The sequence below is a fragment of the Vipera berus genome (assembly GCF_964194415.1).
Source record: "Vipera berus genome assembly, chromosome: 10".
In the NCBI taxonomy this organism is placed as follows: Eukaryota; Metazoa; Chordata; class Lepidosauria; order Squamata; family Viperidae; genus Vipera; species Vipera berus.
In genome coordinates, this window is record NC_138213.1 from 14,554,566 (window position 1) to 14,569,973 (window position 15,408).

A 15,408-nucleotide genomic window follows, 5' to 3' on the forward strand; every position below is an offset into this window, starting at 1 on the left:
CTTTCGTAACCGAAAGCGCCGTTTCGGACTCATGGGCCGTCGGGGGGGGGAGAGATGGGGGGGGGTGGGGGAAAAGGAAAGAAAAAAGAGCGCGCGAATCCGAAAGCCATTAAATCCGCAAAATACTTCTGCTTAAGGCGCTCAAACTCTCCGAAAGAAAATGCGATCAACGATAGGTAAGGGTGCTCTGCGCGCCGTCTCTCACTTTCCTACGTGCGTTTCGGGCTTTTGTGGTTTTGGAAGGAGGTTCACGGCTGGCATGCATTGGTGTAGTCTACCGCGTTTGCAAATGTGGGGTACATATATTCGGGGCGGTGGGGTGTGTGTGTGTGTGTGTGTGTGTGTGTGTGTGTTTAACTCCCGGCTCTCCCTTCTCCTTCCCTTCTAAGCGTGTGAGTCTCTCTGTGTGTGAGAAAGTCAGGCAGCCTGGACGGCGAGCAGAGTGCGCGCAGATCCTCTCCCCCCCCCCAAGACTCGGTTTTAATATGTCCTGGAAATAGATCCCATCTTGAGAGTCTTCTTGCTACGGGGATCCAGAAGAGTGGAGTCCCAACCGGCTCTCTAGATACCACGAAGATAGATCTGCACATAGTTCAGCTTTTTTTTTTCCTAGAGGGACCGGGGGGGTGGGTGGTGGGTGGGAAGGAAGGGCAGGGTGCTTCAAACGCACCTAAAGCCTTTTGGGTCTAAAGGGAGCGAATCCGGAGTCTATTTCCGAGCGCAGCTCCGAACCGTGTGTTTTTTTTTGCACTCTTCAGCCGCGCATTCGGCCTTTGCTCGCCTCGGGCTTTTCCGAGTCCTGGACGCGGCGCCTCCGGGTCAAAGTTAGTTAAGTTTTATTTTATTTTTTAGCCCCGATCTCCCCCGCCCTCCTCCTCCGATCGATAGCTTCGCCAGAGGTCGGAAAGTGAAGGCAAGTGGCTTAATTGCTAGCTCTTCTTCCTAGCGCAATCGTTTTACTTTTTCCCTGTGGTTCGTGGAAAGATGTTTCCTAGATTTTAGGAAACGTTAAGTTTGAGGTGGCTTTTTCTTGGGGCGGGAGATGAGGGGGGGTGTTGGTGGTGGTGGAGAGAAGAGAATTAAAACCGAGTTAAGAACTTTTGCAAACTTCTGTTTTAATGCCACCGCGGTCTCGTTTGCAGAAGACGGGCGATCCCCGTTCAATTAATTATTTTAAAACCGTTGCGTGCGCTCTTTCTCGCTTCTCGGCGGCGAGGGCTTTTTTTTTAAAAAAAAAAAAATTAATAGCGAAAATAAAAGAACCGAGTTAAAACAAAATCCAGTTTAGTCGCGTTCCGTTTAAACCTCGACAGCGCCACCTTTCGCCCCACTTCAGTTTCATACTGAACCGCTTCCAATTTTCTAGACAGAAAAAAAGGCCATACTAGAAACGCGTTTAAGGGGGGAAGAAAAAAAGTCAAGAGCACGGCGGTCTGACATTAACTCTTTCGCGTCGGAGATGTTTTCGTGGCTTTGCCGGATCGTCTGTTTTGGGGTTGGATCTAACAACAGGGGTGTGTGTATGTGTGTGTGTGTTTTACATCGTTTCCTATCAATGTAATTTCTCCACTCTTCGGGCCCGGCCTGCAAGTGTATTTCTAGAAAGTAGGAATCAGAAGGGACTCTGTTCTTGTCAGTCTGGATACTTTGTGAAGTTGTGTGTATTTGTGATTCTCCTTCTCTCGAAGTAAGATAAGAGGAAAAATCTTTTAAAACTTCTAGCCTTGATTTCCAACTGACTTCATGACCGCATCAATAGGAATGGAAGTCACTGGTAATTTGGTGATAAATGATATGTCTTTAGTACGCAAGATTAAGTGTAGTGCTGTAAAGTTGTTTATCTGAAAAGTAATTCTCAGAAATCTGACTCTTGACACTTAGTCATATATTAAACCAGCCTTCTGAACATTGCACCCCAGAACATTGGCTTCAACAATTCCCCCCCTCCAAATTTCCTACTGAAACAGCCTTTGCCTAATGTTAAGGATCTGCTTGTAAAGACTTTGTCTCTCCTAGGAAGAGTTTGCCAATAGTCTCAAAATCTCAAATTGGAAAAAAAAACAACAACAAACCCAGGACTTTGTATGCCCTGACACTGCTCAGCCCTGACAGCAAGAATTCATACGATCAAGCTGTCTTAAGTGGTAACAAAGAACAGTTTGAAAGAGGTAGCTGGGCTGATGGATACATCACACATTGATTTGGGCAGCATCTGCATACTTGCAGATAACCAGAACACTTTACTGGAAACACCCCCCCAAAAAAGTGGTTTCCAGAGTAAATTCAAATCATGGAATTTATGGAAAGGTGAATATGATGCGCTCGGTTTGATTTAGAATGATAGGGAGGGTGTCAAAAGGAATTGGTCAGCCTAAACAGTCACTCATGCCTGTCTCGTACATCCTCCTTGTGCTTCCGAGCCTAGCACAATAGAGTTGTTTCATTTTCAAATTGTGAGGACAAATTAGGGATGTACTTTTTAAATAGTAGAAGTTACTTTTGGGGATGGACACTTGAAGGGGTCCCTTTGAATTAGATGCTTTCCCACTGAAGTATGCTACATGTACAAAATGAGGACTCCCCCCCCCTTTTCTCACCCCAGTTAGCTCTGAAGGATAAAACAGGGAATGCAAAACCACATCTGGCTAGCACAATCTGTGCTGAGATATGGCAGTGCAGTGGAGGGCTATAAACATGACTGAGCTCAAACCTCCGAAGTATTAAGACAAATTACTGGAGGTGCGTATTAGTCTTATTAACCTATTACAGATGAGGGAGCTGTCAAATATTGGCTGTTATGTAGCACAAACGGAGAGTAGTCTTCCTCCCTTCCCCCCCCTACTCTGTTCCTCTCACTTTTGGCAGGATTCTCCTGTAGTATTTAACTGCTCACAATTTGAGCATCTGAACAATTTCTAGGTAAGGCTGGACTTCTTCTGTAGCAACTGCACATTTTCATGTCCATTAGAAGTATCCAGACCACCAAAGCACCAACAGCTTAAATTCCTTCAGCCTGCTCACCACCAATTTGGGCTTTTGTTTCCATTTACTAGAGACTGGCTGATTCAATCAACTGCCTTTAATGTGCTCTGTACTTTTCAAGCATTTGGCCTTTGGGAGAACACGGAGGCTTTTGAAAGCTTCAGTTCAGAACAGTCTCCAAAATACATGTATGCTCACATGCAGATGCTCATAATTCCGTACAATAAGCACGGGCAGTGGATTTTGTACAGAGAAGCACCCTCGTCTTACACCACTGTCAGTGCAAAATTTTTTTTTTTTAAAAAGCAGCTCTCAAGTGTGTATTTTGGTGACTTGCTTGGCTGAGTAAACAAGCAGAAGGAAGACTTGCAAAAGGGGCTAGTAGAAGTCTTGTGAGTTATATTGACTTTGAGTGTCATTTGCTATGACTTAAACAAACTCATCTATCAAGGCCAACACATTAAGTACAGTTACCGCACCTTTTGTTTATCCAACGCCTTATTTTATGGTGCAGAACTGAGTGGTGTCCACTGAATTTAAGTATGAAAAGCCACCAAATTGATTTCCCAACACCGGGAGTGACAAAAGCTGAAGACATCAACTGCTCTTAGACACAAAGCTAGATAAATCCTTTGAACAGTGCTTCAGATCCGGGCCACAAATAACAAATCACTGTTAGGAGATTTATGGGAAAGAAATAATAGAATCAGATGAGATAATCTGATAGGGGTAAAATTGCTGAGGAAATGAGTCCTCCCTCACATCCATGTCTGTGAAGTAGCCCTGCGATAACGAGAAGTCATTACAAATAGGTGAATTATGATGGGAATAATCGTCCTTGTAATTCAATATTTATTCATTCTTCTTTTCTTTAAATAAGTAGCAGATGACCCCAAACAACGCTCTTTGAAAATGAGTATATATAACACACACACACACACACACGTTCCAACATATACATGCCTTTTATTGAATGCAATTTAGTATTTGTTTTACCTTATATTTTGGTTAATAACTAAATATTTTGTATTCAGATTTATGCACTACTTTAGGCCTGCAAACATATTCCTGTCTGATTAGCATAAATAGTCCCTTCATGAATTACTAACAAAGTTGATCTGAAAAATATTGGCGCATTATTTTATTAAGTGGAACGCAAACATATGTCCAATAAATTCTAGTTTGCTTCTGGCAGGAAGGGACAGACAGAGATCCAGGCAGTTTTATCTCACTGTGGCTAAGTGAGGAAAAAAAAAGATGAATTAATCTGTGTCTATGAACTTAATTTGTCTTGTCAACCTTTCTGTTTCTATTTAATAAATAGAAATATCCAGGTCAATTTAAGAATCAGTACAAGAAGAGATAGCATTCAAATACCTCTAGCAATTTCACCTGCTTAATTTCTTTTAAGGATTGCATCATATGGACATAAAATTTGACTTCTTAATTTTGTGGCTAATTCTGTTTCCTGTTTGGGTAAATTAGCAGCTTGGTTTCATTTTAGCAGATTGGGTTCAAACTGAATGGAAATCAAGGTAAATATCTATTCTATCTTCTTTCCTGATGCCCTCCGTTCGCTATGGTGTCAATTGTGCTTAAGTCCCACCGGATTTCATAAAAATCAAACATGCCTAATGTTTGTGACTCAAATCTAAGCAGTTCTGAAGAGTCTACATGGTCTGGAAGTTCCTTATCTCTGGTTTCTAAATCTTAGCAAATTAAACTGAAGCAAAAAAAATTAATCTCTGAAGATATCTAGAAACAGATCCCAGGAGTTTCAAGCATGGCTTACTTTTTGCCAGCTGCTTTAAAACAACTTGTGTGTCACTAAACAAAAGTTTCACAAGGTGGAGAGTAGAGTGGGTGTTGAGGGAGGGAAATTCAAACTGACCAATCAGTGTGTGCTCTGATTAGACTTCCTCCAGTTATCATAAAAGGTCTCTCTAACGTAGAACTAAATCCTAAATGAAGACAGTTTCAGATGAGTAAATTCTTTGATTAGGGAATAGGGAAGGAATGAAGAAAGGAAAGGTGGATTTGATGAAGTTTCCAGTCTAACAGAGTATTTTTCATGATGGGAAAGGGACAGTACCATAGTTAATTTTTCCCTTGCTTTTGCAGTTTGCTGTCATCCCCACCAAAGGCCTCTCTCTATTGGAAGATTAGGAAAACTGGGCTATTGAGTGCAGAGAACTAGAGCAATTGAAACAGATCATCTCCTTTCTTTCAGTGGAAATGTTCTGAGCAGTACTGGGAAATGTTCTTGTTAGTGGAATTCAATCCATTGTCTTTCAAGTCAATAGCAGAGATAAATGTAAGGCAAAGTAGAGCGCAAATATTAAAAAAGGATCAGTACTGAATCATAATCAGAAAAATATCCTGTATTTCCCCCCCCCATTTGTTGCATTTACTGAGTCTGAATCATTTTTATGCCTATAAATCTCCAGCTGTTAGAAAACTGTGTGTTTTGTAATTTCCTTTACAGGCGCAGAAACGTCTACCTAAAACAAAAAAATAAATTGTAAACATCATTTCCTTTCTCTCTCTCCCTCTCTGTCCATTACATCATTTCCAATTTTGTAAATAAAATTTCCCATAACTTCTTTTTTGAGGAAAACCTGGGTTATAAAACTTGGGATGATCACTAGATTTTTGAAAAAAAAATATCTAACTTTTTGCTTCTATGTAATACACGTTTGGGGGTTTGATGCCTCATCTAATCTTAACTAAATCTTTTGTTAGTGAAGAAAAGTTATCCTGTTTTAGTGTTGGGATACATTTTGTTTTAAAATAGGTTTGTTTTCACTCTGGAGTTTTGCTTATATATTCTATGGAATATGTATTTACTGCTCACCAAATGCCATTTCAGTTGTTGAATAATTTGTGTTATTTTTATGGAATCTCTGCTTTCTGTTTAAAATTAGGAAATGAGTGTTCTCGAATGTTTTTTCCCCCTTCTAAATAAAACATAAAGGATCATTAATAAAAAGGTATCACTAGAACACAGTGTAATCAAATAGAGAATGATTTGTCTCAGTCATGCTAGGATTCCTAAATGCCTGCATGTATTTCTGAACTATGAAAGAAAAAGAGAATCAATAAGAAGGCTATTTTGTCTTTTGAACATGGGCTAGAAATTATGATTCTAAACATATTCTTGCTAATATGTTAGACTTAGACATATTCCTGAACTATTGTTTGAGGAAAAATTCAGCAATTGGCAACTTTTCTTTATTCTGTGCAAGGAAAACAGCAAATCTGCAAATCAGAATGAAATGGGTAACAAATAGTCTCTGATTGCCAATTCTTATATAACATTTTCTGTGTATGAATTTTTTAAGACACAGTTTTTATTCTGTGGATTGTCCAGAAGTATGATGGATTGTGTGTCTTATCAATCAAATAAAATAAAACCAATAAAATCAGGCACAACCACTGAGGGACCACTTCCTTTTGTAGTCATGCTTGAATGTCTGAATGACTCCTTTGTGTAAATGCTACATTAAAGTGCAAGTGTTCATTGCACATCAGTCTACAGAACATCTATAACAAATCTAGCGCTAATTTCAGATCAAAGCTAAGTTTGGGAACAAATGCCAAATTTTAGAACCCAAGTAATGTATAAATTCACAATACATAAACTGTAGATTACAGAAGAGCTTATCTTACATATCACAGGTAAACATCAGAAATAAATATGCTATGAACAATTAGAATTAGAACTTCTCCTTGTGCGAATGTAAGAATGGAAAATGGGAATCTGCAGTTAAGTGAAATGAAAAATGCCTTTAAAACCTATCCTGTTTAACACAATTTCCCCCCACTCTAGACAATGTTGTTCGCTTTGGGTATATCTATATTGACCAGATTTCGTAATTTGTTTCCATATGCTAGAGCCCTGAAATTTCAGCAGGCAACTGAATGCATATAAACTCAAGGATTTATCAGCCAAAGATGCAATTTCAGCACCCTGTTTTACTTCCTGTTAGAACTAAATGTAAGGAGCATAACGTGAACAGGTAAGATTTTTATTTTATTTTTTTAAAAGAAATATCAGCAAAGTATTGAAATTTGTTTTCCAACTTCCCCAATTTTTTCTTCTCTTTAGAAACAGTTTTTGTTTCTATCCCTAATTTCCATAGTGCTTTACAACATAACTAGCCTACAGGGGTTTCTAAACTACAACTCCTAGAACTACAAATGTCTGGTAGAAGCCATGATGACATCATGTGCACCATGATGTCATTGTACAAATGGCATGAGTTAAGCTGCATCATGACAAAAGGTAGCAAATAATTTTCAGAACATAATTTGTATTAGCCATGCTGGCTTGGTTTGTGGGCCAAGAAACACATATGAAGTTACTTCTAAACAATTTCTTTCATATTAACCACCCATCTTATCACAAGATAACTCTGGGCTGTTTACAATATTAAAAAGGTAAAATTTTACAAAACCTTTACCCAATTGGAACTTGCTCCTTGCCTACAGACAAAAAAATTACCAAACTAAAGAGCCTACTTGCATCATTCAAGAGAATTTCTAGGGTGGAACTGTCTTAATTCTCTTTCTCCCAACCAACAACTATATCTAAGCTTCTTTGTCTCTTTATATTCTGTAATGCAAACCCTTCTGGGAATCCAGACTACAATCCACTACAGTGATATCTGAATAACCATAGTTTTCGATATTTGGACCACCAGAGTTTTCAGTCAATCAAGTCCTATCTCCGTACCTACTGACCTATCTACCTGGACCACCAGTGTTTTCTGTATGTAAGTCAGTCTGTTTGTAAGTCTGTCTCTCCATCTACCATCTGTCTATCTTTATTTGCTGTGTGTGTCTTTTAATACCATGTTCTATTATGGCAAGTTGGTGAAATATGCTGGCAGTTTTTAGTTTTCTATTACAGACTGCTCCATCACTGCAGTTTCTGAGATTCCCTGCATTTCCTAATGTGAAAAAGTTTCCTAGGAAGTGGACAAGCGGGAGGAGGATCTAAAAAAGCAAGATGAGATTTGTGGCAACTATGAAATTGCTCGTTTTGCACTTGTGTCCGTAGTGCAGGGTCAGGATTTACTTCCCGAAACCATATCTGCCATTTCAATAGTTTTTATCACTTGCTGCTGCTAGGAGGATTTTTCCCCCCTGGGAATTTCCCTTGCAATTGATTGGAAGTATAGGAAGCCAGGGGGCCAATGATCACAGATAGAAAGTTATGCATTGCAAGTGAGAATGGTAGAAGGCAGAACATTGAGTCCCACCCTTGAGGATGAACCCCCCCCAAAAGAGCTCCCCATTTGCAGGGCATGAGGGGAAGAGAAGTTCCATAGCAAGTTTATTTTCCATGAAAGGGGGAAAGGCAGAAAGAATTGATGGCGTAGTGGTGAACTTTGCTTCATGGCAAAGGGGGATATTTCTTTCACTGCATCGAGAGTAATTGGAATCAACACCCAGTTCCTGCAAAGCCATATTCTTGGTATTGGCAGGACACTCCAAACTGCTGTCCCTTCCTTAATAAGGGAAATAAACAGCCTTGTGTGTTTTCCTTCTGTTGCTTTGACAAAGTGAACTCCACATCCAGCAGTTGTCCTGAGTCTGATCTTCGGGTCAGAAGGACACAAGTTTTAATGGCCCCGGTGTTCCTTTTTTTCTTCTTCCCCAGATCCAACTGGGATGATTCACAGGCTTTTATCTTCCCGGTCACCTGTTTGGGGAACAATGGAATGATCAGGAGATCATCGTCTTCATGAGCTTTGGATGGGAAGTGTCAGCTTTACAGTCAATAGCACTTCCTCCCAGGTGGAAGAGTTCTGGAATTGTTTTCATGACTGCATCCACGAGGTTGGCTGGTTCGCTGCGGAAATGTATGTGAGTAACATATAAAGGTGGGCCAGCAGAAGACTACTGAGAAGTTGACCCAAGTTGATGCATGAAAGGAGGCTCTGCTGTGCAGGCCAGAGATTTTGTTATGTGCTTTATCACGGCATCACTTTTGGATGGGGGAATGAATCTGCAGAACATTTTTACTTTAACTGGGTGACTTAACTGGAAACCTAAAGTGATTGGTGTCCTTTGTTTCACATAGGAAATTGTGCTTCTGATGCCTGGCCAGTTGCTACTGAATTCTGATGGTACAATTGTAGGGATCGACGGTGAGCCTCTCAAAGCAGCTAAGCCATCCTAGAAGGCCCAATATGATTTAGAAGACAGCTAGAAATCTCTCTGCATATTTTTAAATTCAAGTGGCGGTAACATCCACACATCAGGAAGAAACTAAGGCAGAAAGAGAAGCAGACTGCCCAAACCTTGCTGAAATCTTCTTGAAGTAAACGAATCTCTTAGGGAGTACAAGTGGAGAGTAATGCAGGGGTGTAGAAAATACATTTTGGGTTTGTCATTTGACTATCTCTTTTGTGCATAGAGCTAAATGGATTTAAGAACAAATCTTCCTGTTTCTGAGGCACCCATTTTATCCCTTAAAACAGGGGTGTTCAAACTTGGCCCTTTTATGACTTGTGGACTTCAACTCCCAGAATTCCTCAGCCACCATGCCTGGCTGAGGAATTCTGGGAGTTGAAGTCCACAAGTCAGAATAGGGTCGAGTTTGAAGACCCTTGCCTTGAAATCTCTTGAGCCAATACCTTGGTTGCAACCAACTTTTTGAATTGCTGCCTCCAACATGCCGCCAAAAGCCGCCCACAGCCCCCAAACTAGCAGAAATAATGCTCCTCTGCCTTACAGGTAGTCCTCAACTTACGATGGCAATTGAAACAAGAATTTTCATTGCAAGGCGGTTGTTAAGTAAGTGACGTTCAATTTTATGACCAATTTTTTGCGACAATTAAATGATTCATGGCAGCTGTTAAATGATTTGTGCAGTCATTAAGACAGGGGGTCTTCAAACTTGGTCCTTTTATGACTTGTGGACTTCAACTCCCAGAATTCCTCAGCCAGCATGCCTGGCTGAGGAATTCTGGCAGTTGAAGTCCACAAGTCTTAAAAGGACCAAGTTTGAAGATCCCTGCATTAAATGAATCCATCTTCCATAATTGATTTTGCTTATTGGAATCCAGCTGGAAAGATTGCAAATGGCGATCATATATGACCCTGGGAAGCTGCAACTGTTGTAAATTCATATTGGTTGCCAAGCAGCCAAATTTTGATCACGTAACTATGGGGATGCTGTGATGTTTGTAAGCAAAAGGACTGGGTATAAGTCACTTTTTTCAATATTGTTGTAAGTTTGAATGGTTGCTAAAGAAATGATTGTATGTTGAGGACTACCTGTGTGGGATCTGCCACCTTGTGGGAAAACTGCTGAGTGTTGTGCAAAATCAAACATATTAAAAACAACAGATCCCAGAATAAAATTACATTAATACTTGCTACTGAGATATTGGTTATTTACTCTTTTTAAAATGCACAAGTTGACTTGTTGGGAAAAAATGAAAAGAAAAATGCATTTAAAACCTATTTAAAGGAGGGCTGTTGAAATATCCTGCTGAGTTCCTTGTAAGTGCCTTCACTAAAATCCAGCTTCCTAGTCGCAGCAATCTTACTCATATATTTGCAAACAAAGACGATAGCCCTGATTAGCTCTCCAGAAGAAATGATTTAGAGAATTCTCATCATTTCCAGATAGCATCTCATGGTGTTTCCCCCGTTTTTAGGAAATAAGAACAACATTGCCACATTAGAATCCATCCCAATAATGTTTTGAACCCTTGATCCAGTTCTAGGTACCACAGTGATCACACTTAAACTATCGATAACAAACTCAAAGTAGCTCAGGAAAGATTAAGGAAGTGAATTCTGTGAAGAACTGAGAGGAATGGGGACAATCAGCCTTAAGAAAATATGACTGGAAGTGGAGTAATAGAAGTATCTTACAGATAAAGGTCACGCTTCACAGGATGAAATAACAACTTTCTGCCTTACAGGAAGGCACATTCCAGTGGAAAGTTAGGAAAAAGTCTGTTAATTTTAATTTTAATTATTTGTTTAATTGTGGGCTAGTCTTATTTAATTCTATTTTAAAGTGTACTTATTTGTATTGTTTTAACTCGCCCTGTAAACCGCCCTGAGTCCTTCAGGAATAGGGCGGTATATAAAATCAATTAAATAATAAATAAATAATGACTGCGGCAACTAAAATACTGAGCCAGTTACAGAGAGTTCCTTGATTTAGAACCAAAATTGAGACTGAATTTTTCCATTGCTATGTAGGGCAGTTGTTAAATGAGTTTCCCCCCATTTTACAACCCTTTTTGCCATAGATGTTAAATGAATCTGGCTTCCCCATTGACCGAAGGACTTCAAACATTATGATGTGTAGAGGTTGCCTCTTTAAAAATAAGTTCATTGTAACCTTTCCTATTTCCTTAAGGAAGGATTGGCTGCTGGGTACAATTCAAATCCCTGTTTACTACTATATAGCCTTTCTTGGCTTAAAGCCTGGTTATTTAAGCGATTGCCCATGTTTTATAGTGTCTCCTCATCCAATATCATCCAATCTAGTGGATGTGCGCTCTCTCTCTCTCTCTCTCTCTCTCTCTCTCTCTCTCTCTCTCTCTCTCTCTCTCTCTCTCTCTCTCTCTCTCTCTCTCTCTCTCTCTCTCTCTGTATCATTGTTGACTCTTGACAACAATGGATAAGTCCCTGCAGTTTTTCAGATGTGGTTTGCCATTGCCTCCTTCCTAGGACTGAGAGAGAGTGACTGGCCCAGCTGCCTTTGCACCTAAGGTGCGATTAGAACTTGCAATCTCCTATTTTCTAGCCTGATACCCTGAAACACTACATCAAACTGGCTCTCACAGATAGTACCTGGCAGATTTTAAAGAAACTAAATAGAACTGCAATGTTTTGGAATATAAAAGAGAGAGATAGATGGAAAATTCATTGGTTTCAGAATGAAAAATGGAACCCTTGAACACATCTTCTTATATACCATAAGTGGAAAAAGGAATTGGCTCATAAATTATTCTTCACCTAGAAAGCATCCCATTTACAAGTTCAACTTTATTGGTCTAATTGAATTCCACATGTTTGGAAGAAAATGGGCAAAATATGCATCAAAATGTGATATAAGAATCTCTATTAAAATAATGTTAAGTTATATGATGTGTCATTTTCAATATGTAATAATTAAAAATGTACTCAGGGAAAAAAGAGAGGAGAAAGACAAATTGGGAGACACCCATACAATATTTCATAACCTCCCTCCTTCCAGCCTAACATAGCACAGCAAATTCTCTCATTAACTACTTCTGCTGAAGAAAGGAAGTAATTAGAGACAAAAGTGGAAAGCCTGGAGGTCTGCTTCATTTTTGCTTCAGAACAGAAATCACTTTCAGAAAAGATAAATCTGAGTTTCAGCAATAACATCCTTCATTTTAGAAAATATTTTTTAAGCAAAGCCAAAGCCATAGTAAATTATCATTTGCACAGCATCTTGGATCTGGTTACCATACAAATGTGTAGCGAGACATGAATCTAGCTCTTGTCTACAACTCTTTAAAGCCGCTGTATCTTCTCTCAAGATTGCATGGCTGCATTCACAGCCCTGAGCTACTCTGAAGCACCTTTCTGAAACTGAATCTTGAAATGGTGCAGCCCGGTCAAAAGTATCTATGAACTGCCTGAAGGATATCAAAGGGCCTTTTATGAAGCAATCAAGTGTATACAGGTAATTCTCGACTTAATGACCACAATTGGAAGCAGAATTTTAGGGTTATTACATTGGAGTTACACTACAGGTTTTGTACTTTGAGTTGTACTTAAAAGGGATCGGCGGAAAGTTTTGTACTTTCAGATTTGCAAGATGGATGTCAGCCCTCCCAGGTTAAGCAGACAGGGATCACGACTAGACAAAATAATTCTACTGTATTGTAAAACTACATTAACAGAATCTTGTGAGTCTGAAAGTACAAACTTCCTGCTTGATAATCGTGGCAGCGGCGGGGTGTGTGTGTGTGAATCCTTCCTAGGTTTTTTCCTTTGACATTAAGCCACTGGGGGCTCCTGCCTCTCTTTTCTGATTGTTTCTTAGGCTTCTTTCTCCAAAGTCATCTACACATTCCATTACAGGTGAGAATTCAACCATGTGACCATAGTCGTCATCTTTTTTTTTACTCCCCCTCACCTGTCCCTCTGTAGACGTTGCTTCTCCTTTTAGAAGCTGGTTGGCTTGTTGAATAGATGCTAGGATTCTAAAGGAAATACATCACTGATTTCAATGGCTGTTTCCTAAGCGATACCAAAACGGACTTTGCCCCAGTCTAGTTAGCAACTCTTTTCTCTAACTATGCACAGAAGAAGAAGAAGAAAAAATCTACCTGTGAAAGACACTTTCTACAAACAAGAGAAGATTTCTTAGGACCTGCCTTTCTGACTTCAACTAGCAAATCAGTTTAGATAGCTTGGACAGCTGCTGAACATGCACAGAAGTGTTTTCTTTTTATACTTTCCAACCGAACAGAATGTTGGAAATAAATTATGCAAAGGTTCTTATTATATATCTATATCCAGTGCTTTTTTTGTAAAAGAAAAAGGTGCCGGAACTCACACATGTCATACAACCCGCCTTGCCTACCCTATAAGGTTCCATCCAAAAAAGGTGCCGGAACTCCGTTCTGAGCGTTCTATGGCAAAAAAGCCCTGTCTATATCTATATCTATATCTATATCTATATCTATATCTATATCTATATCTATATCTATATCTATATCTATATCTATATCTATATCTATATCTATATCTATATCTATATCTATATCTATATCTCTATGTCTCTATATCTATCTATCTATCTATCTATCTATCTATCTATCTATCTATCTATCTATCTATCTATCTATCTATCATCTATCTATATTGCTTTACACCTTTTCTTTATTTTTCTGTTTTTTAAAAAAAAGTCTGTTCTATTTAATTAAATAAAGAGGAAAAAAGGGTGTTTAAGAACTTTGTCCATCTGTTTGACTTTCAGAGGATAGCTGTCCAAAAATGAAACCAAATTAGATCAAACTTTACAAATATGTTAGATCAGGTTCAGGGCTGTAGGCAAAAAAATAATAAAAATAAAAATCCCCAGAGTATTTTCTAAAGGAAAGGTAGTTGGATAGCTGATCATAAGACTTTTCATTTCTTCATTCTAAATCTGTCCCCTTTTCTCCCTGATAATGTGAACTACAGAGGAACTAATTTTAAGAGGTAAGAATAAATTCTGAAATACATTCTTTTCTTGTTTGTTTAAATCACTTAATTGATTCAATCTGACCATCCAAATCAGGTGGGATCATTTTTCCAAAGTGAATCAAAACTCCAAATTTTGCTCGACTCCCACTCTCTTAATATTTACGGATAATAAAGATTTCATGTCAGAGATGTTGACATTTAAAAAGCATCTCTGAGAGAAATTTATTGCAGATGGAATAATGGGAAAAATTTCATTAAAACATTTTTTTAGGAAATGCAAGTTAAAAAAATTATGCTCATTATAGCGAAGTGTGTACAAAAGCTTCTTACATTAGGGAAAGTTGTGAGAGAAAACAGATGGAGTTATTTTAAATGAATTTTTAACAACCTGTTTCAGAAAAGACAGCAGAAATAGTGCCTTAATAAGGTAGAGAGCACAATTATTTGGCTTTACCTTGATTCACACATTTTTATTGAATATGACACAGGGTGACAGAAAAGTTTCCAATAGGCCATTCTCCCATGTGAACAGGGGATAAAATTATTAAAAAGACCTGCAAACAAGGAGGGAGGGGGGAATTACTCAGGCCCCACCCGTAGAATATATCAGAAGTTTAGCTTAGCACTCAAGTGGGTCAGATAAATAATGGGGGAAAAAATCTATTATTTCATTCAAGGCAGTCAAACTAATAAGCTAAAATATAAATAAAACAAAATCAATATTCTGGTATCCTCCCCACACATCCCTTTTCCTGGGCTATTGATTTTACTGGATGAAATGCAATAAAAGGAAACATACAGATATATTTTTAGACCCTTTTCTCTCTTGTTCATTTCCTAGGGAGCTTTTTCACATCTGGAAATGTAGGCAATCTAAGAAACTGTGATGATGGAAGAGTCAGAGACAGTAAAATAAAAATTGCTGGCATATTTCATCAATTTGCCATCACTGAACATGCTTTGAAGACGTACATGTCAGCACACACCAAATCAAAATAGACAGATGGGCAGATGGACAGACAGACAGACGGATACTCTAGATCAGGGGTAAGCAACCTTGGCTCTTTTATGACTCGACTTCAACTCCCAGAATTCCTGAGCCAGGAATTCTGGGAGTTGAAGTCCACGAGTCATAAAAGAGCCAAGGTTGCCTACCCCTGCTCTAGATGATAGATAGATACGATAGATACGATAGATAGACAGACAGATTAGACAGACAGACAGACA

The 15,408-nt window shown here is 38.9% G+C and overlaps 1 protein-coding gene across 1 annotated transcript; it reads left to right on the plus strand.

Annotated features, from left to right (window-relative positions):
• Window positions 1-103: 103 nt before the first annotated feature.
• Window positions 104-15,180, plus strand: LOC308672623 (uncharacterized protein; the record flags this gene model as incomplete). The annotated part of the gene is made up of 8 exons (XM_081335670.1): window positions 104-176; window positions 6,877-7,001; window positions 7,627-7,757; window positions 8,648-8,853; window positions 9,071-9,137; window positions 9,727-9,786; window positions 14,179-14,196; window positions 15,023-15,180. The coding sequence occupies exons 4-8, from the start codon at window positions 8,743-8,745 to the stop codon at window positions 15,178-15,180; spliced, it is 414 nt and encodes a 137-aa protein (XP_081191796.1). The 5' UTR covers window positions 104-176; window positions 6,877-7,001; window positions 7,627-7,757; window positions 8,648-8,742.
• Between the last annotated feature and the right edge of the window lie 228 nt (window positions 15,181-15,408).